Source organism: Diabrotica virgifera, chromosome 10 (assembly GCF_917563875.1).
Source record: "Diabrotica virgifera virgifera chromosome 10, PGI_DIABVI_V3a".
Lineage (NCBI taxonomy): Eukaryota > Metazoa > Arthropoda > Insecta > Coleoptera > Chrysomelidae > Diabrotica > Diabrotica virgifera.
The window spans coordinates 148728111-148754799 of record NC_065452.1 but is presented as its reverse complement, the minus strand read 5'-3'; the positions used below and the strand labels follow the sequence as shown (position 1 = coordinate 148754799).

The 26689-nt window shown below is 32.2% G+C and overlaps 1 protein-coding gene across 1 annotated transcript; it reads left to right on the top strand.

Annotated features, from left to right (window-relative positions):
- LOC114331292 (phospholipase D C-like) lies at positions 1-26091 on the top strand. Its single transcript, XM_028280816.2, has 4 exons — positions 1-117; positions 5359-5457; positions 13812-14114; positions 23499-26091. Exons 2-4 carry the CDS (start codon positions 5385-5387, stop codon positions 24599-24601), a joined length of 1479 nt encoding a protein of 492 aa, XP_028136617.1. The 5' UTR covers positions 1-117; positions 5359-5384; the 3' UTR covers positions 24602-26091.
- Positions 26092-26689: the final 598 nt, after the last annotated feature.

Here is a 26689-nt window from a genome sequence, read left to right as displayed (position 1 = left end):
CCCCTCCGATCTCCAAGAACTCTTCAATATTTTCACGGTTATTGAACAGTCTTGTGGTGTAGTTTTACTAAGAAGTGCGATTTCACTGGAATACTGACTGGAGTTCTTAACTTTTTAGTAAGTAAACCATTTAAAATACGCTGTTTTACAAGCTAACAGTTTATATTTTTATTATTTATTATTTGTACTAGCTCACAGCAAAATAACTGTAAGTGATGCTAATTAATTCCATTGAGAAAAATTTTGTCTGTTTATTTTTGTGTTGCGTATTTTTTTTAAAATTATTCTAGTTTGTTTTATAAAGAAATTTTTGTCGTTCTGAATTTTTACGGATATTTCTGCTGTTTTTTCGGACTTCAATCTGGGATATTTCTTCTTTAATTCCCTTCTTTCCTCTTCAATTCATTCCTTAATAGCCCTGGTGTAGCTCCGGGGTCACAACAGTGTAATCTGTTGTTCCTACTATGCACAAAGAAAACGGGTAGGTATGTGCTATAGTTTAACATTTAACCGTCTATTAAATTTCTGGTTTAATCCAAGGTACGACTATATTAATTAATAGACCTACCTACCGGTTAAATTACCATCATTTAATATAAACTATTTCCATAAAATGAAAAAATAGATCTGAAAAGTAAAATAAAAAGACCACCACTACAACCAAAACTGCCAACAAACCATAAAAATGTAGACAAGTTTCTTCTCTATGAAAATAATCAGATTTTTTCGTGGAATTGTCTCTGAGCTACATAACTAAAATACGTATAGCTTTCTAATACTTCCGGTCAAACCGGAAGTTGCTATCTACTGCATTTATTTGGTCCTGGTATACCTAGGGCTCTTGTATCAAGACAGCATCGAACCTGATTGGGGTCATTGAACTTATTTGGGGCAGAGACAGAGTCCCTCACCGGGATCACATCTATATGCGCGTTCCAAGATTCTTCACTCCTAAGTGGAGTATAGAGGCAGTCTAGTTTGGAAAGAACATCTACAGCTATGTTAAAAAGAAACGGAGAAGGCACGCATCCCTGTCTGACTCCAGTAAGTATGTTGAATTCGTTACTATTGTGTGTCATGCTACATTTCGCCTCGGTATACAGTGACTTTATGATGGAAATTATTTTTTGCGGGATATTTTTTAGCTTTAAATTTTTCCAAATAGCAGCATGAGATAAGTTATATAAGTTATAAGTTATACTTAAACCATACTTTTCACTTTCGGCGATTATATTTTTCATCATATTAATATAGCACCTTAGGAACCTTTCGATCACAGACTTTAATCATACAGGTTATTTTATCCCTTTTTACGTAGATTTTCTTCTTCTTTCAGTACTCTGTCCGATTATCGAACATTGGCGATCATATTAGCAATAATAACTGTCTTCACCAGCTCAAGCAGGAGTTTTCTGAGCAAGGATGTTCTTCTTCGGCCTGGGCCACTTCTTCCGGTGATCTTGACCTGTATTATGAGATGTAGAAGGTTATATATCTCTGGAGGTCTCATTACATGGCCGAAATATTGTAACTTTCGAATTTTTATTGTTTCTGTTATTTCTGTGCTCTTTTTCATTCGATGTAAAACTATTTCGTCGATATATTCACATTCCAAAGGCCTCCAATTAGTGTCTCTGTAAGGGTCCATCTCTCCATGCCATACAGCAATGTGGAGAATATGTAACAGCGTCTTAATCTGATTTTAAGGTTTAGGGTAATATTTTTATTAGATAGATACGATAGGTAATAGTATTGTGTATTTCCATCAACAAATAGACAAAAATATTTTAACCGATATTAACTAACCGATAATTAGGTAAATTTCTATGATGTGGGCTTTAAAAATTTGAGATTACTTGGCCGTGTCCGTATTAAAAAAGTGGCCGTTAATACCAGGATTACCAGGTCAAAAATAAGGGAATATCATTGGTTTGGTAAATTTTGAAACTGGCCGTTAGTACAGGTGGCTGCTTTTGACAGGTAGCCGTCGACACAGGTTTACTATATATAAATATGTGTATATTATCTACACAGCACGTTGTCCGTTGTACACATTTTTCTAAAGAGTGGACTTTCTTAACAACACTCACTTTCTCTGACCCAAAATCCTTGACCATCCTGACGTATAAACGAAGGCCACGATTACATATATTATTATAATAAAATTCGTAATCTTAGGTAAAATTCTTGTTTAAAAGTCGTTTTTAAAGTAAATAATATTTTTTGTTTAAAAAACTAGCTCAGTTGCATCTTTATTGAATGTCTGCGATCAAAATATAAGTATAAAACATAAGTTAGGGATATAGAAAATTATGCCCATTTTCATAGTTGATTTTTTCATGAACAGATTAACTGATTCCGCTAATTCTTTTATATTATTTTAGATTTTTCTTTAGTATTTGCACAGTTGTGCAAAGGTTTACTCAAACCTCTTTTTTATACTTATAGACCAGGGCGGATCTGTAAAAATATTAGTACATTTGGACGTTGAGAGGTGACTCAAATTTTTTTGCAGAAATTGCTTGAAAATAACTCAAATAATAATATTTGAGTTATCCTCCCTCTCAAAAAGGTCCGGAACATTGTTTAAATAATCAAAATGTCAAAAAATGAAGGAAAAATTCGATTTTTTTCTTGGTTTTTTGATTATAACTTTAAAAGTATTCATTTCCGAGAAAAGTTGTACTGACATAAAAGTTGCATAATTAAATTTCCTACAAAATAGAATTGGTTATGAATTTAAAAAATAGTCACCCTTGTTGAAAAATAGCAATAATTGCGAAAAAACTATACAAAAACAAGTATTCGCATTTTACGTTTTTTCAACCATTTATGCTAAACTTAGGACCTTCATATTTCACTCAGAAAAACTTTATGATACACTAAAACAATACTGTAAATTTCATTAAGATCAGTTCAATAAATTTTGCAAAATAAATTTTGCAATCCAGCTTTCGCAAAAAAAACTCGTTTTTTCAAAATGTTACAGGACTGAAAATAAAGCAGATAGCAAGTTGAATTTTTTTTTGCTTATAGAAGTGTACTGTACCTTTTATTTACAATTTGCAAAATTAAAATCGACTAACTGCCACGGCGTCAGGAATTCTTTTAAATAAACATTAATTATTGGTGCTACGCGCAGGACAGCGGATAGTTTGCTCTGATTGGGCATTTCAATGACCTTTAATAATGATTGATACATTTTAATTTTTATTACATTTCGATATAAATAAATAGATTTGTTAATTGCAAAATAAAAACACATACTTTATCCTTTAAAATAACACTTTTTTTAGCAAAAACTTTCTTTGTTCGTATATTTTAACTTAGAGAATAAAAGTTTATTATTTTTAAACATATGCAATTGTTTAAACAATATTTCCAAACAATAATAAAATTAGTTTGATTTTTTTGGAATTAAAATATTAAAATACAACAAAATATAGAGTAAGAAAATAATATATTAGATAAAGATTAGAAGAAATTTTGGTGGAAATCAACTTGTGTGATTCGAACACCGCTGTCCTGCGCGTAGCACCAAAAATTAATGTTTATTTAAAAAATTTCCTGACGCCGTGGTAATTATTCGATTTTAATTTTGCAAATTGCAAATGAAAAGTACAGTACACCTCTATAAGCAAAAACAAATTCAACTTACTATCTGCTGTATTTTCAGTCCTGCAACATTTTTAAAAAATGAACTTTTTTTGCGAAAGCTGGATTGCAAAATTTATTTTGCAAAATCTATTAAACCGATATTAATGAAATTTACAGTGTTGTTTTATGATATCATAAAGTTTTATTGGGTAAAATATGAAGGTCCTAAGTGTAGCATAAATGGTTGAAAAACGTAAAATGCGAATACTTGTTTTGGTATGGTTTTTTCGCAAGTATTGCTATTTTGCAACAAGGGTGACTATTTTTTAAATTTTTAACCAATTCTATATTGTAGGAAATTTAATTACGCAACTTTTATGTTAGTAAAACTTTTCTCAGAAATGAACAGTTTTAAAGTTAGAATAAAAAAACCAATAAAAAAATCGAATTTTTCCTTCATATTTTGACATTCTGATTATTTAAACAATGTTCCGGACCATTTTGAGTGGGAGGATAACTCACATATTATTATTTAAGTTATTTTCAAGCAATTTCTGCAAAAAAATTTGAGTCACCTCTCAACGTCCATCTCAAAACAGATGAGCCCTGGACTATTATGCCGGGCCGGGTGGAAGAACAAAATTGTTTTTTCTTATGTTAAGTTTGAGACATCCTGTAGGGAGGACGAGGTACAAATGTGAGTATAGGTACATCGGAATCGTATTGTAGTCTTATGTTTTGTGAACATTTTGTTTTTTGAATGTCCCTGATATCTTTAGAAACAAAGATAATATGTGGTTTTACTCTTTAACATGTGTTTTAACTGAAACAAAACTAAATTAACAATAAACAGTTAACAAAACTTTAAAAACAAAAAGGCATATAACGTAAACAGTTCTTATCGATACATGTAAGAGTTATTTGTCGACCAGATAAGCGGTATGCACAGCGCAACATAAGAGAGACGAGATTGTTTAATGGAGGCTCTGTGTTGTTTTGGGGTGGAATTTTCTTGAGAGTAAGTACGTATTTGGTGTCTACGTGTGGGTTCTTTAAATATCGAGAGGTACATTATTCAGATTTTTTTGAACACTCTGTTTCTTTCGCACTATATATAGGAAATAATTTCATCTTAATGGTATGATAAGACATGGCCTTCTCACGTATCGCATGTCGTCAGTTAAAACACATATTAAAGAGTAAAACCTTTTACTTTCTTTGTTATTAAAGATATCAGAGAAATTAAAAAAATAAAATGTTCACAAAATATGAGACTACAACTTAATATCGATGTATGTATAAAATCTTTGTATCTTTTTCTGCCTACAGGGTGTCTCAGACTCTTGTTTCGGTTAAAATACATGTTAAACTACAAAACCGTCTATTTTCTTTGTTTTTAAAGATAGCATTGACATTAAAAAAGCAAAATATTCACAAAGCATAAAACTACAATACGATTCTAATGTATACTCACATTTCTACCTCGTCCTCCCTACAGGCTGCCCAAACTTGACATAAGAAAAACATTTCTTTTCTTCCAGTCGGTATAAGTACAAAAAAGAACTTTACCCAACTGTGTACATACTAAAGAAAAATGTAAAATAATAAAAAAATAGCGCAATTCTTTAATCTGTTTACGAAAAAATCAACTATGAAAATGAGCATCATTTTCTATATCCCCTAACGCCCTAACTTATGCCTCGCAGTATGTATATAGAAATGTGTATTAATTCTTATATAACAAATCTAATCTTTTTATAGGTATTTCATTCAAAAATATATAAACGATGAAGCTATCGTTTATATTCGAATTGTTGCTGATATTTATATTGGTAGCATTTGCTGCATCTGCAGCAGTAGGTAAAGAGTTTTTATATTATTTATTTTATGTTTAACTAATATTTCTTCTTTATTTCTTTGGTAATTTATATAACACTCTTAAGCTACGCATATTTACTGCTCTTATTTTATTATTCTATCTTGATCTATTTTATTTCCACTTCTTCTTTCCACTGCAACTTTTTGTTTCATTGTTTTTTTCGATGTAACATTTTATAGGAATTTTAATAATATTTTCTAAATAATTGTTTATTCTTCTATATGTTTATTATTTATCTATTTGTTCTTTTAAACTGTTCTCTGTTCATTCAGATTACTTTGACATGTCTGCCACTGAATCTCTAAAAATCATACGAGCAAGCTGACTTTGCTGAGAATGTTAATTTTGGGATCTTAAAAAAGAAACAAACACAGGAATCAGGCTAGGAGATTCACTAAGCCCTCCACTGTTTAACATAATGTTGGATGCAATAATAAAACAAGTGAAAAAAAAGAGGGTACAAAATGGGCAATAGAGAGATAAAAATACTCTGTTACGCTGATGACACTGTGTTAGTACCAGAGTGCGAGGACGACCTACAAAGATTACTGCACGAGTTCAACATTAACGCAAAAGAAATGAATATGTATAAAAATATTAGCCCAAAAAACAAACAATAAGATGCAAATTGGAGTTAGACAATCAAATTATACAAGTGACTTTCAAATACCTGGGAATTAATTAGCCGACAAAAATATCGAAGAAGAGGTAAAAAACCAAATAATTAAAGCCCATAGAATAGCCGAATGCCTAAATGACACAATTTGAAAAAACAAACACCTAATAATGGAAACAAAGGCCCGAATATACAGTGATGAGCGCGCTAATAACCGGCAAAATAGCGCAAAAGATGGAAAACATAATACATTGCAAAACAAAAAGAAATGAAACTAGTGGAGACGGAAATGATCTTTATAAACGTATAAATTAACATTACATTACATAGTTTCCCACCTTTAGACGTATCAAAGGAGTATGAGAACTGTCACTCTGATAGTAGAATTTTATAAAATACTACTGTCACAGACGTCCAAAGGTGGGAAGCTATGTAATGTAATGTTAATTTCTACGTTTATAACGATCATTTCCACCTCCACTAGTTTCATCTCTCTTTGTTTCGCAATGTAATATCTTTTCCATCTTTTGCGCTATTTTGCCGGTTATTAGCGCGCTCATCACTGTTTAAGTCAGTTATTAGTCCAGTTATGACTTACACGGCCGAAACAAGACCAGATACAAGCAAAACACGAAGACATCTGGAAACCAACGAAATGAAGATCTTAAGAAGGATTGCTGGAAAAGGACTACAGGATAGGGTAAGAAGTGAGGAAATCAGACGCATATGTGGGGTAGACAATATAAATACCTGGGTAAAGAACAGAAAAGAAGAGTGGAATGAGCACATAAGCAGGATGTCTGAATCAAGGATAGTAAGAATAGCCAGGGATAAGTCACCGTTAGGCAGGAGAAGTATAGGACGCCCAAGGAAAATATGGAATGACAATTTAGGGGCAGAATGAAAGGCACCGTTGAAGAAAAACAGGCAGTACTGCCTATATAAAAGAAGAAGAAGAAGAAAAAAGATGCAAAAAGTTTGCCACCGGGCTTCCCCTAAAACCACCTCTCGTACGGGGGGACACGAAAACAACAATTTACTAAGAATCTGAATGTCGTAAATTGACATTTTCAGCAAAATTCAGCTGTTTCGTCGCGTTGTTAGAGGTCATATCTCTGACGAATGGATTACTTACATAATGTTTTTGTTTCTCTATATGTATATTCATATGTACTAAAGATTTTTGAGAACTCATTCTTCTTATTCACAAAGTCCGATGTCGATCGGATAGCTCAGTGCGACTAGCGGCTGGCCCACACTTCACTTCGCCGTGAGGTATGTGCGTTCAAGCCCAGCCCAGGCCATCGGAAAAACAAAAAGGCTAACGCGTCAGTATAAAATTCTAAATGTGAATCTGGCGCTTAGATTGGAATATGCGGGCATCTGATCGACCTATGAGGGAGCAGTACGGCAGGGTACAAGGTTCTTCTTTAGGTGACATCTCCGCGACGGAGGTGGGCAATCATCATAGCTATTCGGACTTTAGAGACGGCTGCTCTGAAAAGTTAATTTGATGTACATCTGTACCATTCTCTCAGGTTGCGCAGCCACGATATTCTGCGTCTCCCTATGCTTCTTTTTCCTTGAGTCTTTCCCTGCATAATCAATTGGAGCAAGTCTTATCTCTCTCCACGTGTAATATGTCCGAGATATCTACATAGGCGTAACCAGGGGGGTTTTGGGGGTTATAACTCCTATTTGGATGTACTTTGAGCTCTATACGCTTAACACCATTACTAATTTCATACCCCCCAGAGACCATCAAGTAGTTGTAACCCCCCTTAGGATCATCCTGGTTACACCTCTGGATACCTATTTTAATTTTTTTGTTTTGACGGTATTAAATAAATTAATCTTAATTTTTAAGATTTCCATTTCTTTATTCATCTTTGTCAAAACCTCTTTGTTTGTGACGTGTTCCACGATATTTTCAGAATTATTCAGCACACCCACAGCTCGAATGATTCTAGTTTTTTCATTAATGTCGCATTCAAGGTCCAAGCTTCCATTCCATAAAACAAAGTCGAGAAAACGTAGCACCTAGCCAACTAAACTCTTAGCTCTAACTTCAAATCTCTTGTGCAGAGCACTTTTCTCTCATTTTGTTAAAATTTGCTCTAGCCTTTTCTGTTCTGATTTTGGTTTCCTGGAAGTAATCACCTGTGGAGTTGATCATTGTTCCAAGATATGCATATTGATCTACTCGTTCGACATTGGTTCCATTTATGAAGAGATTCTCGTTATTTCTTTGAGGTTGCGATATTCTCATAAATTTTGTCTTCTTCAAGTTCATTGTTAGACCGTATTTTTGTCCAAACTCCGCATTCTGGTCAGCAGCTTCTGACGATCCCTAATATTTTCGGCTAAGATTACAGTGTCATCCGCATATCTAATATTGTTCATGAAAACTCCATTTACCTTTATTTTAGCTGTTTCACCTTCAAGAGAAGTTTTAAGATCTCTTCCGAGTAGGCATTAAAAAGAATTGGCGACAACACGCATCCCTGTCTCAACCCACGTTTCATTTCAATTTCCTCTGACAGCTGTTCGTTAACACGCTGTTCGAGAACTCATTAAGATTATTCCATTGATTTTCTTCTCTTCTTGAATCTTACCACTTATCATACTTATATATTCAAATCATTCAAAGTTTTTAATGTTAACGCAATATCTTTCTGCTGTAGTTATCAATACGTCATTGCTTTCACCTGACACTTCGGCACGTATATCCAAACACTTTTTTCTCAAAATTTCTACTTTCTTGTTACCCTTATTTTCTTGATTTAGATTTCTTTTATTCATCTGATCATATTTTATTATTATATTATTACAGTTATTGAAGAATCATTATATTTTTAGATAATAAATCCATAAAAGCAAAAAAGAAAGTGGTCCATTATACAGGGTGATCAACTTCTGTGACAAAGTCCAATATATCTGTTATTATAAAATATATGAAAAAAGTTGTTAATAAAAGTTATAGACACCTTTAATGTACACATTTTAAAATTAGTGAGAAATATGCAGGGTCCTCCATAACACGGTGCCAAACTAAAGTTATGTTTTTTTAAATGAAACACTTTATTCAAAATCTGGTTTTTCTACATTTTTCTGATTAAAAAGATATGACACCTGTATAGGATTATACTTGTTTTAAAGTTATGAGCACTTTTATCAAAAAATCATACTGATTTGATCGCCCTGTATGATTCTAACAGTATAATATAAACTTATTTTTTTACTGTTGTTGACTGTCAGTATTAAAGTAGTTTTGCAACAACGTACAATTTTTTTATCACTACACAAATTGTATACAGGGTAAGTCAAAATGCAAATAAAATATTTTCTTCACATTTTTAAATGGAACACCCTGTATTTTATATTACCATCGAAAAGTTCTTTCATTATACTTGCATATCTTTTAAATATTCCCTATACCTAAAGTTATTAGTTTTCGAGATATTTTAGTTTTATTGTTGTTAACTCATAGATACGTTTATTACACTAAATTAATTACCCTTAATATTAGAAACCTCCAATGAGTTTGTTAATGATAATTAAAATTAGACTGCATTTCATTTTTTCTCCAATTTTATGGTAAATTCTATACAATAACGACAATTTTATATTTACTAACAAAATGATATTAATTTTCCGCGAAGAAATGGGAACTATAAATTGCTGCAAGTTCTTGTTTAAGGTGGCTTTGAAGTAATTGACACAAGAACTGTCAGATGTAAGGTTTTAATTATCTGTACGTTTTTACTTTTGTTATTGATTATAATTGTTTGCCATATTGTTATAATTGTTACCTAACAATGCATTTTAGTCGTGAAGAAATGACAGACATGATACGGATTTTAGGAGAGTGTTTCAAAAACTCATTAGTTGCCACAATAATTTATAAGGAACGGTGTCCATAGCGTCAACAACCAAATAAGAGAGCATTTGACAACTTATTAGACAGGTTTAATCGTACTGGTTCTGTTTATGAAGCAAAAGAAAAAACAAAAATCATTATTACGGATGAAAATGAATTAAATATTTTACTGCCTGTTACAGAAAATCCTCATACAAGTATTCAAAATATTACAAGAGAGCAAGATATAAGTTATGCATCTATCTAAAACATACTTAAGAAAAACAACATGCACCCATATCATATACAATTACATCAGGAACTTGTTGGGGATGATTTCGAACGAAGAGTACAATTTTGTCAATGGTCACAAAAACAAATATTTATACTAAGAGATTTTTTTGACTTTGTCCTTTTTTTTTGGAGACGAGGCAACATTCCACAAAAATGGTAGTGTAAACAGACACAATTTTCATTATTATTCCACAACCAATCCGCACTGTGCTCAGACACATAGTCAAATGAGATGGTCCTTAAATGTTTGGGGTGGAAGCATAGGCAATTACGTTATAGTTCCTTTTTTCTTTGAGGAATCGGTAAATGGTGAGGTTTATTTAAATTTTCTAGTGAATCATTTACCTATTCTAACTTGAAAATGTACCATTAAACATCCGCCAACATATGTGGTACCTTCACGACGGAGCCCCTTCTCACCAAAACGCACTTGTCAACGGTGAACTCGATGAATTATTTCCTGAAAGATGGATAGGAAGAGATGGGCCAGTTCACTGGCCACCCAGATCACCAGAATTAAACGAAGGTGACTTCTTTTTTTGGGGTTATATTAAAGACGTAGTGTATAGGGCACCTCCAACAATAGTTGACGATATGAAAATAAGGATTCAAAACGCCTTTTAAAGTGTCACACAACAAATTCTTAAAAACATCAGTAGGTTTTTCTAAACTCGTCTCCAGGCTTGTGTAGACGTTATGGGAGGTCATTTTGAACACCTTTTATAACATAAGAAGTACGTTGAACATTTTTTTATTTAATTTAGTTTTTTAATAAATTTTAATAAATTAAAGTATTGTTATTAATAACTAAGTAATACATGTTGTTATCATCAATAAAACTAAAATATCTCGAAAACTAATAACTTTAGGTATAGGGAATATTTAAAAGATATGTAAGTATAGTGATAGAACTTTTCGATAATAATATAAAATACAGGGTGTTCCATTTAAAATTATGAAGAAAATCTTGTATTTACATTTTGACTTACCCTGTATACAATTTGTGTAGTTATAAAAAAAATTGTACATTGTTGCAAAACTACTTTAATATTTACAGTCAAAAGCGTTAAAAAAATAAGTTTATATTACACTGTCAGAAACATACAGGGCGATCAAATCAGTATGATTTTTTAATAAAAGTGCTCGTAACTTTGAAACACTCAGTATAACCCTAGACAAGTGTTATATTTCTAGAATCAGAAAAATGTAGAGAAACCAGATTTTAAATAAAATACAGGGTGTTCTATTTAAAAAAACATAACTTTGGTTTGGCACCGTGTTATGGAGGACCCTGTATATTTCTCACTAATTTTAAAATGTGTACATTAAAGGTGTCTATAACTTTTATTGACAACTTTTTTTCATATATTGTATAATAACAGATATATTGGACTTTGTCACAGAAGTTGATCACCCTGTATATAGGTATGGACTGTTCCCTCTTGTTAGAGTATAGGTCGCTCAAATACTATGAGCTCTTTTAATCCATTTCACGCGGTGGATTAGTCCACAATTTTCTTTAGGTCGTCGTTCATAGGTTGTGATGTTTTTTTACCTTCTTTACTATCTTCTTCCACTCACTCCGGTCCTGAATATTTTCTCTCCAGTTTGCAATTTCCATCTTTGATATATCGTCTAGCAGTTGATCTTCCCATCTTATTTTTGGTCTTCCTCTTGGTCTATTTGTTACTGGTCTCCAGTTCATTATCTTCCTGATCAGTTCTTCTACCCCTCTACTTTGTGTTTGCCCAAACCATCTAAGCCTTTGTGCTTTAATGAATTTTACTATAAATATCTTCTCCTTCAGTTATATTTATTATTTCATGGTTCATCAGCTTTCTATATTCCCCTGTTTCTGTCTTCACTGGGCCATGTATTCTTCTCATAATTTTTCTCTCAATTATTCTTAACTTTTTTTCGTCTTTTTTTGTAAGGTACTTCTGCTCCATAGGCTATCACTAGTCTAATTGCTGCTGTATTTATTTTTGATTTTGTTTTTTTGCTCAGGTTTTTGTCCTTGAGTAGTCGGTGATATTTCCAATATACTCTATTACCTGCTTTAATCCTTTCGTTTATCTCTATACTCCTTCCGTTTTTGCCGTCCACCATCACCCCCAGGTATTTGAAGCAATCTACTCTCTGGAATGTATTTTCACCTATCTTTATTTCTGTAAAGGTATTTTGTTTTATTCTGATTGATTTGCTATCTGATCGTCTTTGCTTCTCTTACCAGGGTTAAAAGTGCCTCTTCTAGTCTTTTTTATCTCGTGCTACCAGTCCTAGGTCATCCGCATATCCTATGATCTGTGTTGAGCTTTGAATATGTCTTTTTCAGGCCTGTGTCCCTAATTACTCCTTCTAGAGCGATATTAAATAGTGTCGTTGACAGACTGTCTCCTTGTCTTACCACAAATTCTATTTTGATGTCGTTTGTATCTCCCTCCCTCATTTGTTTTAACTTTTGCTGTTGAGTATTTCATTGCCATTCTAGTTAGTCTTATTAATTTTGCCGGTATCTCAATTTTTTTCATTTCCTTTAATAATTGTTGTCTGTATATGCTGTCGAAGGCCTGTTGGAAGTCGATGAATAGTATGTGTAATTCTATGTCATGTTCATAGCTTTTTCAATTGTTTGTGTTAGTACGTGTATTGCATCTATTGTTGATCTTCCTTTTCTAAAGTCCTGTTGGTATGGTCCTACAATTTTTTCTGTGTATTGATTTAGTCGGGTTCTTATAATTGTGGTCAATATCTTATACGTTGTATTTAGTAGCATAATTGCTCTGTAGTTGCAGCACTTAGTTGGATCTCCTTTCTTAAAGATTGGTGCGATATGTCCGTTTTTCCATTCTATGGGCATGCTTTCGTCCTTCCAAATTATTGTAACCATTAATTTGTGCATTCGCTTCGTGAGCTCCTCTCCTCCGTTGATGATCAGTTCGTTGTTCATTTCATCTGGCCCTGGCGTTTTGTTTACTTTTAGTTGTTTTAGTACCTCCATGAATTCCTGATAAGTAGGTGCGCCTTCCTCTTCATCTCTGTTATTTCTTATATCCTCATCCTCTGAATCTGCCTTGTTGTTGTTTTTGTATAGGTCCGTGAAATGATTTTCCTAATCATTTTTGGTTATTTTTGTGACAGTTTTTGGTGCTGTATTGTTGTTTTATGTATTCGAACAATTTCTTGTTATCTTTATTATTCGTTTCTAATTCTTGCATTTGTTCAGAGATCCATGTGTTCTTTTTTCTTCTATAGAGTATCAATGCTTCTTGTTTTTCTTTTCTATATTGGTCCAGTTGTTCCTGTTCGGCACTCTGTAGCCATTTGTTTCTTGGAAGGTGCTTCAGTTGACTTTTTTGGTGACATTCCTCATCAAACCGAAACTACGCAATATCTTTCTGCTGTAGTTATCAATACGTCATTGCTTTCACCTGACACACGTATATCCAAACACTTTTTTCTCCAATCTCTACTTTCTTGTTACTCTTATTTTCTTGATTTAGATTTCTTTTATTCATCTAATCATATTATGTATTACAGTTATTGAAGAATCATTATATTTTTAGATAATAAATCCATAAAAGCAAAAAAGAAAGTGGTCCATTATGGAACAAAAATAACCCGAACTAGACAAAACCAAAATGTATCTCAAACTGTTGTAGCCCAGGCTCAACAGCCGGTACAACAAAATCCACCAAACAGATTTTGTACATGTGCCAAACAAATGTGTAACTGTTGCAGAGATTTTAATCTCAAATTGCTCAATCTTAAAGGTCCAGGATGTGCAGTACTTCAGTACTTACAAGGCGATCAACTCGCAATTTCTATGAGCTTTAATGATCGAGTTTTAACCAATACGACCATCAAAGGTAAGTGACAGTATTTAAAACATGATGTTGTTCTGAAGCTATTTTCTTGTGGCATTTTTATAATCAACTATTTTTAATGGGAATAAGCCACAATTTTACCAAAAAATTATTTTATTAACGTTTCGAAGCCCAAATCGGGTTTCGTTTTCAAAATACAAAATACTACTAAAATAAACAAAAATGTTGTTGCTAAGTAAAAAAATTCTTCTAATAATTTATTTAATCTGACTCATTTATATTGGCAATTCAGACGTATATTATACAATCGCCAATATTTATGAGTTGCGTTCCTGGGACGGCTTTACTAAAAGATAGTTCATTCGATTACATGAAATCAATCCCAACTCAAGAATATCCGTCACAAAAAAATCATAGCATGTGATCTGTCTTTAAAAAGACAACCAAATTCAACGATGACAGTAAAATTCTCGCGTTAGAGATTCCATAGTAAATCACGAGGGAAAACCAGGAAAAAACCTCGTGATACTATCCCGACATCGTAAGTATTTGGTCTTACATTTAATTTACTTTCAAAAAACTAATACCAAATTCTGATTTTAATATGTTTAAATTATAAATAATATTAATAATACATAGATATACAATAAGTAATACTAAAATATAAAATTTGTACTAACTCGATATGTTATTGACTTACTAATCGTGGTATTTTCTTTCTATTGACTTCCTCTTTCAGTATGGGTAACCACATCCTACTGCATTCTACCGAGGAATTTGCGACACAATTGGTTTCATTTAGCATAATTAGAGCCGCTTCTTTGATTTTTCTCTTTTTACTATCTGATTTTTTCAGGACTATACTTGAATCTCTCCACTGAACTCTATGTTCATTATCCCATGCGTGTTGACATATTTAAGACAACTTAGAACGGGATCCTACAACATTCACAAGAAATAATACGAGGAAAATATCAATACCATTTATAAAAGGACTATCCGAGAAACTTAAAACAATTGGAAATAAATTCAACATTTCAACAACATTCAAAGCAACAAACACATTGAGATCTATTCTATCTAAAACTAAACCTAACAATGAACAAGAAAGAACAAAGAATTTCATTTATACAATACCTTGTGAATGCGAACAATTTTATTTAGGTGAAACATCAAGACCATTAAACGTTAGAATAAGTGAACATCAGTCTTACATTAAAAATAGAGAATTTGATAGATCTCAAATATGTCAAAACGCGTGAGATAATGAACAAAGAGTTCAGTGGAGAGATTCAAGTATAGTCCTGAAAGAATCAGATAGTAAAAAGAGAAAAATCAAAGAAGCGGCTTTAATTATGCTAAATGAAACCAATTGTGTCGCAAATTCCTCGGTAGAATGCAGTAGGATGTGGTTACCCATACTGAAAGAGGAAGTCAATAGAAAGAAAATACCACGATTAGTAAGTCAATAACTTATCGAGTTAGTACAAATTTTATATTTTAGTATTACTTATTTTATATCTATTTATTATTAATATTATTTATAATTTAAACATATTAAAATCAGAATTTGGTATTAGTTTTTTGAAAGTAAATTAAATGTAAGACCAAATACTTACGATGTCGGGATAGTATCACGAGGTTTTTTCCTGGTTTTCCCTCGTGATTTACTATGGAATCTCTAACGCGAGAATTTTACTGTCATCGTTGCATTTGGTTGTCTTTTTAAAGACAGATCACATGCTATGATTTTTTTGTGACGGATATTCTTGAGTTGGGATTGATTTCATGTAATCGAATGAACTATCTTTTAGTAAAGTCGTCCCAGCAAAGGAACTCATAAATATTGGCGATATCATTTTAAAGTCTACTACTTTAAAATGTATAATATACGTTTGAATTGGCAATATAAATGAGTCAGATTAAATAAATTATTAGAAAAATTTTTTTACTTAGCAACAACATTTTTGTTTATTTTAATAGTATTTTGTATTTGAACAACGAACCCCGATTTGGGCTTCGAAACGTTAATAAAATCATTTTTTTGGTAAAATTGTGGCTTATTCCCATTAAAAATAGTTGATTAAAACATGATTCCATGACATCTCGTAACGCGAGTGTTCGTAACCCGACAAATGGTAACGGACAATTCGTAACGGCGTCAGTTCTTACGGCGACACTTCGTAACTATACATATTCGTAACGCCACAATTCGTAACGGTACAATTCGAAACGCCAACATTTAATTTTTTTTAGCAAATTTAGTATTACTAAATTTATACAAAAATGAATTTTGCATACATTTCTATACTAAAAGTAATGTGCATTTTTTAACACTACTTCTTTTTATTAAATATAAATATGGTACATTCCTCAAATATAACTTTTTTTGATACCATGTTTATTTAGCTGATTGACCTCTGAAAAATTTACATAAAGAGGATTCACCAGAGTTTTTATGCGTTAATTGACTTTCCCATTTTTTGTCTTGCATCTTCATCTTCAACTTAAGTTCAAAGAAGATCGTGTGGGTTAACAAGGTGAAGGTCATTTCTTCAACTTGTTTTGTGGTTTAATTCTCGAGTGCATCCACCTGTTATATCTGTGCTATGGTAATGAACGTGAATCTGTGTTTATCTCCCAGTACTTTATCAGTACCGAGGCCAGAGGCGTATCTACATCGAAATCGACAGAATCCTTGTTTTTCTTAATCTTAAAACTTTACAATGATGTTTTTAAATAATAGTTTTGTTCTAGTATCTTTTCATTTTTAATACTGTATATAGGGTGAGGCAGATAAAGGGCCTATTAGGAATATCTCGAGAACTAAAGGTAAGAGAATCATGAAAATTGGAGTACAAGGGTTTTGAGATATGAACTATTTAATGGAAATATTTTGGTTTCTTTGCTACTTCCGGTTATACCGGAAGTTGATTATAACGTCGTTTTTTTTAATAGGATACCCTGTATATTTTTACATTTTTGGATTCTGCTCGATGTCTTCTTGCTTAAAATATGAGGTTTTGTAATATTATACAGGGTAGCTTAAAAGATAATGACGGTTTTTTTTATAAATTTTGTAGCAAACTTCACACCCTGCAGAATTGTACTGATTTGATATCAAAAACTCCATTTATGTTCAAGTGATTTTTAATATAGTCTATTATTATTAAAAATTAATAATATAGCGAAATGTTTAATTTTAATATACAGGGTTGGTCAAAACTCGGAATGAGTATTTTCTGAGTTTTCTTAAATGGAACACTCTATATTTTAGTATTGTAATGAAATGATATTTTATAGTACTTTTTTATTTATTTCTTAAGCATTCCGTATACCTAACTGCTTTAATTTGTAAGTTATTCGTAGTTCTTTAACACATTGAGTGCCACCATGGTAACACAAAAATAGGGTTCCACAGGCCGAAGTTGTCAAAATGAAGAAAACAAATATAAAACATGGTCTTAGTATGCTTTTTAAGAAAGTTTTAAGAAAAACCTGTAAAAACATGATTTAATTGTTATATGACGTCATTTTTAGTATGTATCCTCATTGGATACACACGGCCACATGTATCCGGCCACATGTTTTTATGTATCTAGAAACAGTTTCATTTCGTTCATTTTATCGAAAAATACTATCTTTAAATTTGTTTTTTAACCCACAAATGTTTTATTATATATATATTTTTTCTGTATAAAATAAATAAATTGTTTCATTTCCCTTTATTTTGTTTAAAAATATGTCTAGGCAAAAATCATCGCAGTACCTGCAGGCCAACCAGGATTTTGGATTTCGTAGGCCACTACTTACAAGCACCCATAAAGATATTTAGACGGTGTGTAGTGTGTATCTGGTGCGGATGTACACGGCTCAAAATACAAAAATACATGTGCATCCACATTGGATACCCGCGTCCACTAAATCAGTGTGACGCGTGTATCCATGTTGGATACATGTGGCACTGAACGTGTTAAGCCAAACATTAACTGCAACAAAAATTACGTGAAATTTTATTAGGTTTGCGATGAAAATAATCAATCATAAATAATTTTTTGAAAATAAATACATGTTAATCTAGAATGATCCTTAATTTATTAATATTTAATGAGATACCAAAATGCCTACGTTTTTAAGATTGTTGGTGCATAAAATATTAATAAAAACAAACCATATTCTACCTAGTTGGCTATGGCTTTGACACTAAACTTGATTAAATATTAGACATTGTATTATTTTTATAGTTCCAGTTGCTTTGTTACCATTACTAATATAAATTTTTGTAATGGGGAACTGACTAGTAAAGTTTTTGTTCTAGAAGAGTATAACAAAAATGTACTACTAGCAACAAGAATTTATCATCTGCAACTGCAACTCTCTGATAGACGACAACAAAGAAGAGAAACGTTTCAAAGTTTACTAGAATAGTTTCAACGTACTAGATACTTAGATTACGAGAACGTCCATACTAATATTTAATTCATTTTAAATTTTAATCATTTACAATAGTTTTTGTTCGATCAGATTTCTCGTAATCTAAATGTCCAGTTCGTTGAAACCGCTCTAGTACATTTTAAAAAGTTTTTCTTTTTGGTTGTCATCTATCATTTAATTGCTGATGATAAATTCTTATTGCTAGTAGCACATTTTTATTTGTTCTACTCTCCTAGAACAAAAAACATCGGAATCAGTTCCTCATTAGAAAAATTCATATTAGTAATGGTAGCAAAGCAAATGGAACTTCAAAAATAGTAGAATGTTTAAGCAAAGCAAATGTTTAAGAATATTTAGTGTAAAAATCATAGGCAACTAGAGAGAATATTGTATGTTTTTATTAATATTAAACACACCAACAATCTTAACTACGTAGGTATTTTGATATATCAACCAGTATTAATAACTTAAGGGTCACTCGAGATTAATATGTGTTTATTTTCGAAAAATTATTTATGATTGAATATTTTCACGGCAAACCTAATATTTCACGTAATTTTTGTTGCAATTAATGTTGGGCTTAAAGAACTACAAATAACTTACAAATTAAAGCAGTTAGGTATAGAGAATGCTTAAGAAATATAAAAACGTACTATAAAATATGATTTCATTACAGTACAAAAATACAGGGTGTTCTATTTAAGAAAACTCAGAAAATACTCATTCCGAGTTTCGACCAACCCTGTATACTAAAATTAAACATTTCGAAAATATTATTAATTTTTAATAATAGACTATATTAAAAATCACTTGAACATAAATGGAGTTTTTGATATCAAATCAGTACAATTTTGCAGGGTGTGAAGTTTGCTACAAAATTTATAAAAAACCGTAATTATCTTTTAAACTACCTTTTGTTAATATTACAAAACCTCATATTTTAAGAAAGAAGACATGGAGCAGAATCCAAAAATGTAAAAATATACAGGGTGTCCCATTTAAAAAAACGAAGTTACAATCAACTTCCGGTATAACCGGAAGTAGCAAAGAGACCAAAATATTTTCATTAAATAGTTCATACCTCAAAACCCCTGTATTCCAATTTTCATGATTCTCTTACCTTTAGTTCTCGAGATATTTCTAATAGGCCCTTTATCTGCCTCATCTTGTATGATATACAGGGTGTTTTAAAAAAGCTAGCACCGTCTCTAGGATAGGTAAAAAACTGAAAAATAATTGGGGTTTGCTCAGTAAAAAATTTTTGTAACGCCGTCCGGTTTCTTCAAGATACAGGGCGTTGAAAAAAATACACATTTTTTACGATTTTTCTGAAACTATTGGCAACTAGAAACTGCAAAAATTGCATTGTAATGCAATTTTGTGGGTTTTAAGAGGTAGTTATTATGCATTTTTTTACAACAGTTATATGTGACCAACTAGTCCGAAAAATCCGGGACATGGCCCGAAATACAAAGTCGTGTCCCGGCGTCCCGGACAACCGGACATGTCTTCCGGTTCATCCGAATTTTCAACGTTTTGGCAAAATTCTATTTTGAAATTTTGAATACGTTATTCTTCTAAGAATTCACATCTAATTGAATCGGTGGGACAAAAAAAAGTCGACAATTTCTAGAGTGTAATACTAATACCACATCCAAAACGCATGCATTTTATATCGTGGTATTATAGTTCTACAAAAACTAAAACGGTTGACTTTTTTTCGTTTCTGTATTTTAATTTAATTTTAATTTTTATCGAAAGACGGAAAGCTAGACGTAGAAATTGCAAATAGGACAAAGAAAGCTGCGAAAATATATTATGCGATTAATAATACGATACTGGGAAAAAGGGAAATCAAAAATAAATGTATATAATACAATCACAGTATGTACCAACTCTTCTATATGCAAGCGAGACATGGGTTACAACTAAAAGACATGAAAGTGCCATAAATGCAGTAGAAATGAAGCAGCTGAGAAAAATAGCTGGAAAGACGAAGATGGACAGGGAAAGGAACGAAAATATCAGAAACGTGCTAAGACAGGAACCAATACAAAATAAAAATTGAAAAAAGAAAACTGAATTGATTTGGACATATAACTAGAATGAACGAGAACAGACTAGTAAAGAAGGTGACAGATGCGAAAAGACAAGGGAAAAGAAAAAGGGGCAGACCTACAAAGGGGTGGATGGAACAAATCTAAGAAATCGGGACCAAGAGAGGGAAAACAGCGCAACAGATGAAGGAAATGACAGGAGACCGGAAGGCGTGGAAAAAATGGGTAAAAGATAGGTGATAGCAAAGTCCGACGCTCTTATTGGGCATAAGGACAATGAGAATAAGAAGAAGAAGTATTTGAATTATCGTCTCCTGAAAAAAACAATGGCCCGATTTCCATTGAAAAGTCCCGGTTTTCAGGTATTTTTTTCAGCCTTGTCCCGGATTCGACTGAGTTGGAGTTGGTCACACTAAAAGTATCATCATCATCCTTGGCTCTACAACCCATGGTTGTAGAGCCAAGATTCTGTTCCAGAATCAGCTTCACGTAAGTCGTCTTCCACCTGGTCCTTAAATCGTGCTCTCGGCCTGCCTCTTCTCCTCACTCCTTCTGGCCTTTGCTTATAAATGTGTTTTGACGACTCCATCTCATTCATTCTCTTTAAGTGGCCCAGCCACAGCAGCCTGTTTATTTGGGTAAACCTACCAACACATACGCTCACGATAAAGGCGGTACCCAAGTACCACAATAAAAACATTTTATTTTTATTTAAGGTTTATAAAGGTTTTATTGCGGTAAATAAGAAGATAATGGTTTTAAAGTTACCTTGTAGATATACTGCCAGAACTTTAAAACTGTTAAGCATTTGTCACTAGTTTTAAAGTATATAATAAGAATATCAAATAAGACTAATTAATCTTAATAGATAATTTGTTTATTGTAGTTTTAAAATGGTTTATTCTCAGTTCACTTTAAAACTAATCAGTTTTATGAAGAACTTTCGGACTGTGTGGTTTTATTAGATTATAATTTGTGACCTTTTAGTTTTATTGCAGTTTCAAAGATTCTCCTACTATGGCTAATAAAAGCTATTATTAATACTACTTGATCTCAATACTATTATGTCAGTAAATCATATGCCTTAAAACTATTTTTTTTAGTTTTCTTTAAAGTTACTTTCTTAAAAGCAATTATTAGGCTATATTAAAACCAAACGCTATTAACTGAATCAATTTGGTTATCGTAAAGATTAAACTATGCTTCTTATTAGAAACAATAAAACTAATATCATCCCCTCTTCCTTACCTTCATGTCCAAAATGGTCGACCATTTGTTTTAGAGCGAAACAGTGGTGTAGTGTGTTGTAAAAAAGTACAGTTAGTATGGCAGAAATAAGTCGCAAGTATTTAAAATATAAACGAACTGGTCATTACGGCTTATTTTTCAAAGAATACAACACACACAGCACAACGACGCCTCGATTTTAAGGTTAGATTCACATTAAAACCGAGTGGCATTATTGACAGCAGCATTAAAACTAAACGGTTTTAATTCCAAGGCAACCTTGCTTTTTTGTAGGAAATATTCTCTAGGAAAGGTATAAAATAAAACCATTTGATCTTAACAATTCTCTGTCGATAGACTAAATAGTTTTATTTGGTTTTCGGCCATATTGCTTTCTGAAGATGCTAAAAGCCATGATAGATTACAATATAAGGCTTACATAAAAATGATAAATAAGCGACTTACGGACATAAATTCAATTTATTTTAACATTAAAACATTAAAATTGTAGATAAAATTATTTTTCTTTAAAATTAATATTTTTCGAATGTAAATTGTTTTATTATTATTATTTTTTAATCGCCCAAAGTCAGAAATTTTAGGGCGCGTGAGTTATTTAGACCTATTTTTGTTAACATTATCAATAAAGTTGGGTGCGCAAGTGTTTTTCTACCTTGACAGTCCGAAATAACCAAGTACTTTTTATTATTTTATGGTTGTAAAATAATACACATGTAAAAATTTGTTGGCCTATATGGAGTACATGGGTTTAAAAAATCATTTAATATGGTAAATTGTCTTTAAAAGTCTCCATTTAAGAAACCTTTTTAAGTTTGCTATAAAACTGCCTGCACTTAAAGTGTCTTTTACCATTGTGTTGAAAAGCACCTTCGTAGCAGCTTTAAAACCAGTTGCTTAAAAAAACAAAGTTTTAAGAAGGTTTTTATTTTTGGTTTTATTGACCTCATTCAGTGTGGGCCCTTTTATGCTGAAAGCGGTTTTATTGCAACCTTAAGGTTTACTTAAAAACTAATCGGTTTTAATTTTAGTTTTATTCTACAGTTTTAAAGCATCCTTAAAAGACTTAATACACCCTGTTCCGTGCTATTTGGGTAAAGCTCAAAATTATAGCGTCTACGCCACAATCCGTTTTCCTGTACGCCTTTGTAAATTTTTTAAAAATGTATGTTCAAAACAGCCTAAAGGCGGGTTGACATTACTAGTGAATAACGAACGTGGCTCACGCTTAGGTATTTTGCCCGTGCTATTGTTAGATATTTTATTATATATTTTCAAACTCAAGCAGTACATTTGTATCTATGCATTGCATAAATACAAATTTACTTGTTTAATTTATTAATATTTTGTATTTCGATAAAGGAAAAACGACGGAAGAAGAACGACGTTTCAACGGAAGTGGAAACGTCAATAAACTTAATTTCCACTTAAATTGTGGCTTATTTCACAATTAATATAGTAAATTAGAAAAATTTTCAGACCGGAATTGTTACAGTTCAGAGAGAAATCCTATTTCCTAGAGCTATACAGGTTCACAATAATTGCATTCGGAAAAACTCTTTAGACGCTAAAAAAGTTTAGGGTCTTCGATTTATCTTTTAGCTCTTTCGGTTAGCGTTAATTACTCTTGTAAATTCATATATTTTTCTTGATTTAAGCATAGGTAATAGAAATACTCTTTACTTTTTAGGAAGAAAACCTCCTCCTATTTGCATGCCTTTGCCAGGCGGCATTTCAAAATTCTGTGGTCGGGTTTACAACATCGGTCGTCAAGGAGAGGAATTCAATGCTTGCTTAGGCCTGGAACTTCGAGCCCTTAATGACGTCGAAGCAGCAATCCGAGTTTCTTGCTTTCGATTTGGACCAAACGGTTTAAGGTTGGAACCACCTCAACCACTACCTCCAGTTGACAATGACAATGATGACGATGATGACGACGACGACGATGACGATGATGACGACGATGACGACGACGATGATGACTTTGGATTTGACGGAGATGACGATGATGACAGTGATGGTGATTCCGTAGATTACAGTGTTTTTGATGATGATTTTATTGGCGAATACTTCCAAGGGGAAGATGATTCATCAAGTTCCAGTAATAAAAATAAAGTTTCCACCACCACCACGCCAAAGCCCTTAAGAAGGAATACAAGAAAACCTATACATAAACCAGTTGAAAAGAAACCGATACGCAGAAAATCAAAACCTCAGCTACAACAAACCGTCACAACACCCAAAACTGTAATTACGAAAAAACCTGTGGGACCTGTTAAAAAAGCTACAAAAATCCCACATCATAGAAGAACAACCAAACCTGTTACCGAATCTTCTAAACCGACTACGAACGCACCGATGCCACAAAACCAACCCTCCACAGAAATTACTTCTGATACAAATGTAAATGTTTCTGTAAATCCAATCATATCTACCAGTCTACCACCAGATACACCTATTCCAACGACAGAAGAACAAAAAACTGAAGCTACTAGTCCAAAAATCAGAACTGGCATTACTGATAGTATTAAAACGTCCCAGACAATTGTTCCAGTTACTAAAGTTCAGGAATTGTCTTCGGAAGAAAGTGAAGATCCTATTGCTGATATGGTCGAAGATGCTATAGAAGATGAAATATCTGACTCAACAGAAAACACAACCACTCAAACAAAGAAAGTTACGGTTATGACTTCACCACAACCTAAAGAATCAACGGAAGTGTTTGATGAAGTGGTGGATGGTGTTGTTGATACCTTTGCAGGCGAAGAATCGGAAGAAGCAAGACTTTCTTAAGGCGCCAATAACAGAAAACGATACATATCAATTTATTATTTAATTATTGTTGGACTAAGCCAGGTGTTGTCCATTAAATGTGAGCTGATTCCAGCTCCTTTAGTAATTGGATACATAATTCTATTTACCTCTTCCTTATTTACACTTTTTTGTTTATGTTGTATTTGTTTCATTAAGCTTTGAAGTATTTATTATAGGTATTCTTAATATTCTTAAATATACCGGGTGTCCACTTATATTTTCCCCCATTTTAACTGCCTATAACTTCTAAACGGGGCAAGATAGAAATATGGAGTTCTCGCTGAAATGTTTTATTTTAGTAAAAGTTTTGTCTGAATTGATTGAATTTTTTATATCGCTTTCAAATACGAAAAAAAAATGGCGGATTTTTGAAAAAAAAACGTTGTTGACTTTTTTTAAATAGAACACCCAGTATATTTTTTTTGTAAATTGAAAGAAAGGTCATTCGCCTATCCAGCGATATAAAGTTTTTCAAAATCGGTTGTCAAATCACTGAGTAATTAATTTTTAAAATGAGAGGTGTAGCGTGGATATCACATACCTAAATAATATTATAAGCAAATTGATATTATGTTATGTGATTTCCACATTGCATCTCTCATTTTAAAAATTAATTGCTCAGCCATTTGATAACCGATTTTAAAAAATTTTATATTGCTGGATAGGTAAATGACCGTTTTTTCAAGTTACAAAAAAATATACTGGGTGTTTTAATAAAAAAAGTCAACAACGTTTTTTTTTTAAATTCCGCCATTTTGTATTTAAAAGCGATATAAAAAATGATCATTTACCTAAAAACTTGAAAAAAATGTTCATTTACCTATTCAGCGATATAAAATTTTTTAAAATCGGTTGTCAAATGACTGAGCAATTCATTTTTAAAATGAGAGATGCAATGTGGAAATCACATAATTAATATTATGTTATGTGATATATCCATGTTGCACCTCTCAATTTAAAAATTAATTACTCAGTGATTTGACAACCGATTTTGAAAAACTTTATTTCGCTGGATAGGTGAATGACCTTTCTATCAATTTACAAAAAAATATACTGGGTGTTCCATTAAAAAAAAGTCAACAACGTTTTTTTCAATCCTCCATTTTGTTTTACGTATTTGAAAGCGATATAAAAATTCAATCAATTCAGACAAAACTTTTACTAAAATAAAACATTTCAGCGAAAACCGCATATTTCTATCTTGAGCCGTTTAGAAGTTATAGGCAGTTAAAATGGGGGAAAATATAAGTGGACACCCGGTATATTATAAAATATGATGTACAAAGTCAAAATAAGAAGACTGTCAAATTATATTCTTTTTTATTCTAATGCCTAATATATTTATATTAGATCATCTCTTTTAGTTTTAAATAATTTATTTCACATATTTATTTATTTATTTATTTGTATTTATTTTTATTTATGTTAATTTATTTTTTTAATAAATATTTTTATATAATATAAACAAATACCTATATATTATTTATTCCTGTCCTCTTCCTCATCCCTTGAGCTTTTGTCAGGGAGTGGTGATACGTGATAGATACTCTATTTCAACTGGCTCTATTTCTCCATTGGCTGCGATTCTGTGTGAGGGAGATGGCTTCATATGACTTTCATGGCGGTTAGCAAGTTGCTCCAGTTCTTACCCCTGTTGAGCTGGCCCCCACTTGCCAAAATTAAATAAAAAATATCACTGATTTATGAGTTATTTATGAGCTTTCATATTCTGCACATTAAGAATTTTGAGCTCGTTACACTGGGCAGGAATTTAATATTTTAGTAGGGGGCTGAGTCAGCCCCCCACTACTTAAAAATAGGGATATTGAATCGATCTTTGCGGCAGAATTACGAGCTATTTATGGGCTTTCGAAGTGATTTAGTTTTGATTTTTGAGCCCATCCCCTTCACCCCCAACAACCCTTTAATTGGTTAATCTTGAAAAAATGCTGAGAAAAATTAAAATATATCGTATCGCGGATATAAGTTGAATAGGGTATATACTCTAAGAATAAACTCTTGAATCACGCGCATTTCGATTATTGAGCTACAACCCCTTCGCAAGAA

Excerpts from the sequence above, each read along its gene's own strand:
- LOC114331292 (XM_028280816.2), top strand. The coding sequence starts at position 5,385 with ATGAAGCTATCGTTTATATTCGAATTGTTGCTGATATTTATATTGGTA. Across the intron at positions 5,458-13,811 it reads TGCTGCATCTGCAGCAGTAG|ATAATAAATCCATAAAAGCA; the intron begins GTAAAGAGTTTT and ends TTATATTTTTAG. Across the intron at positions 14,115-23,498 it reads AACCAATACGACCATCAAAG|GAAGAAAACCTCCTCCTATT; the intron begins GTAAGTGACAGT and ends TTTACTTTTTAG.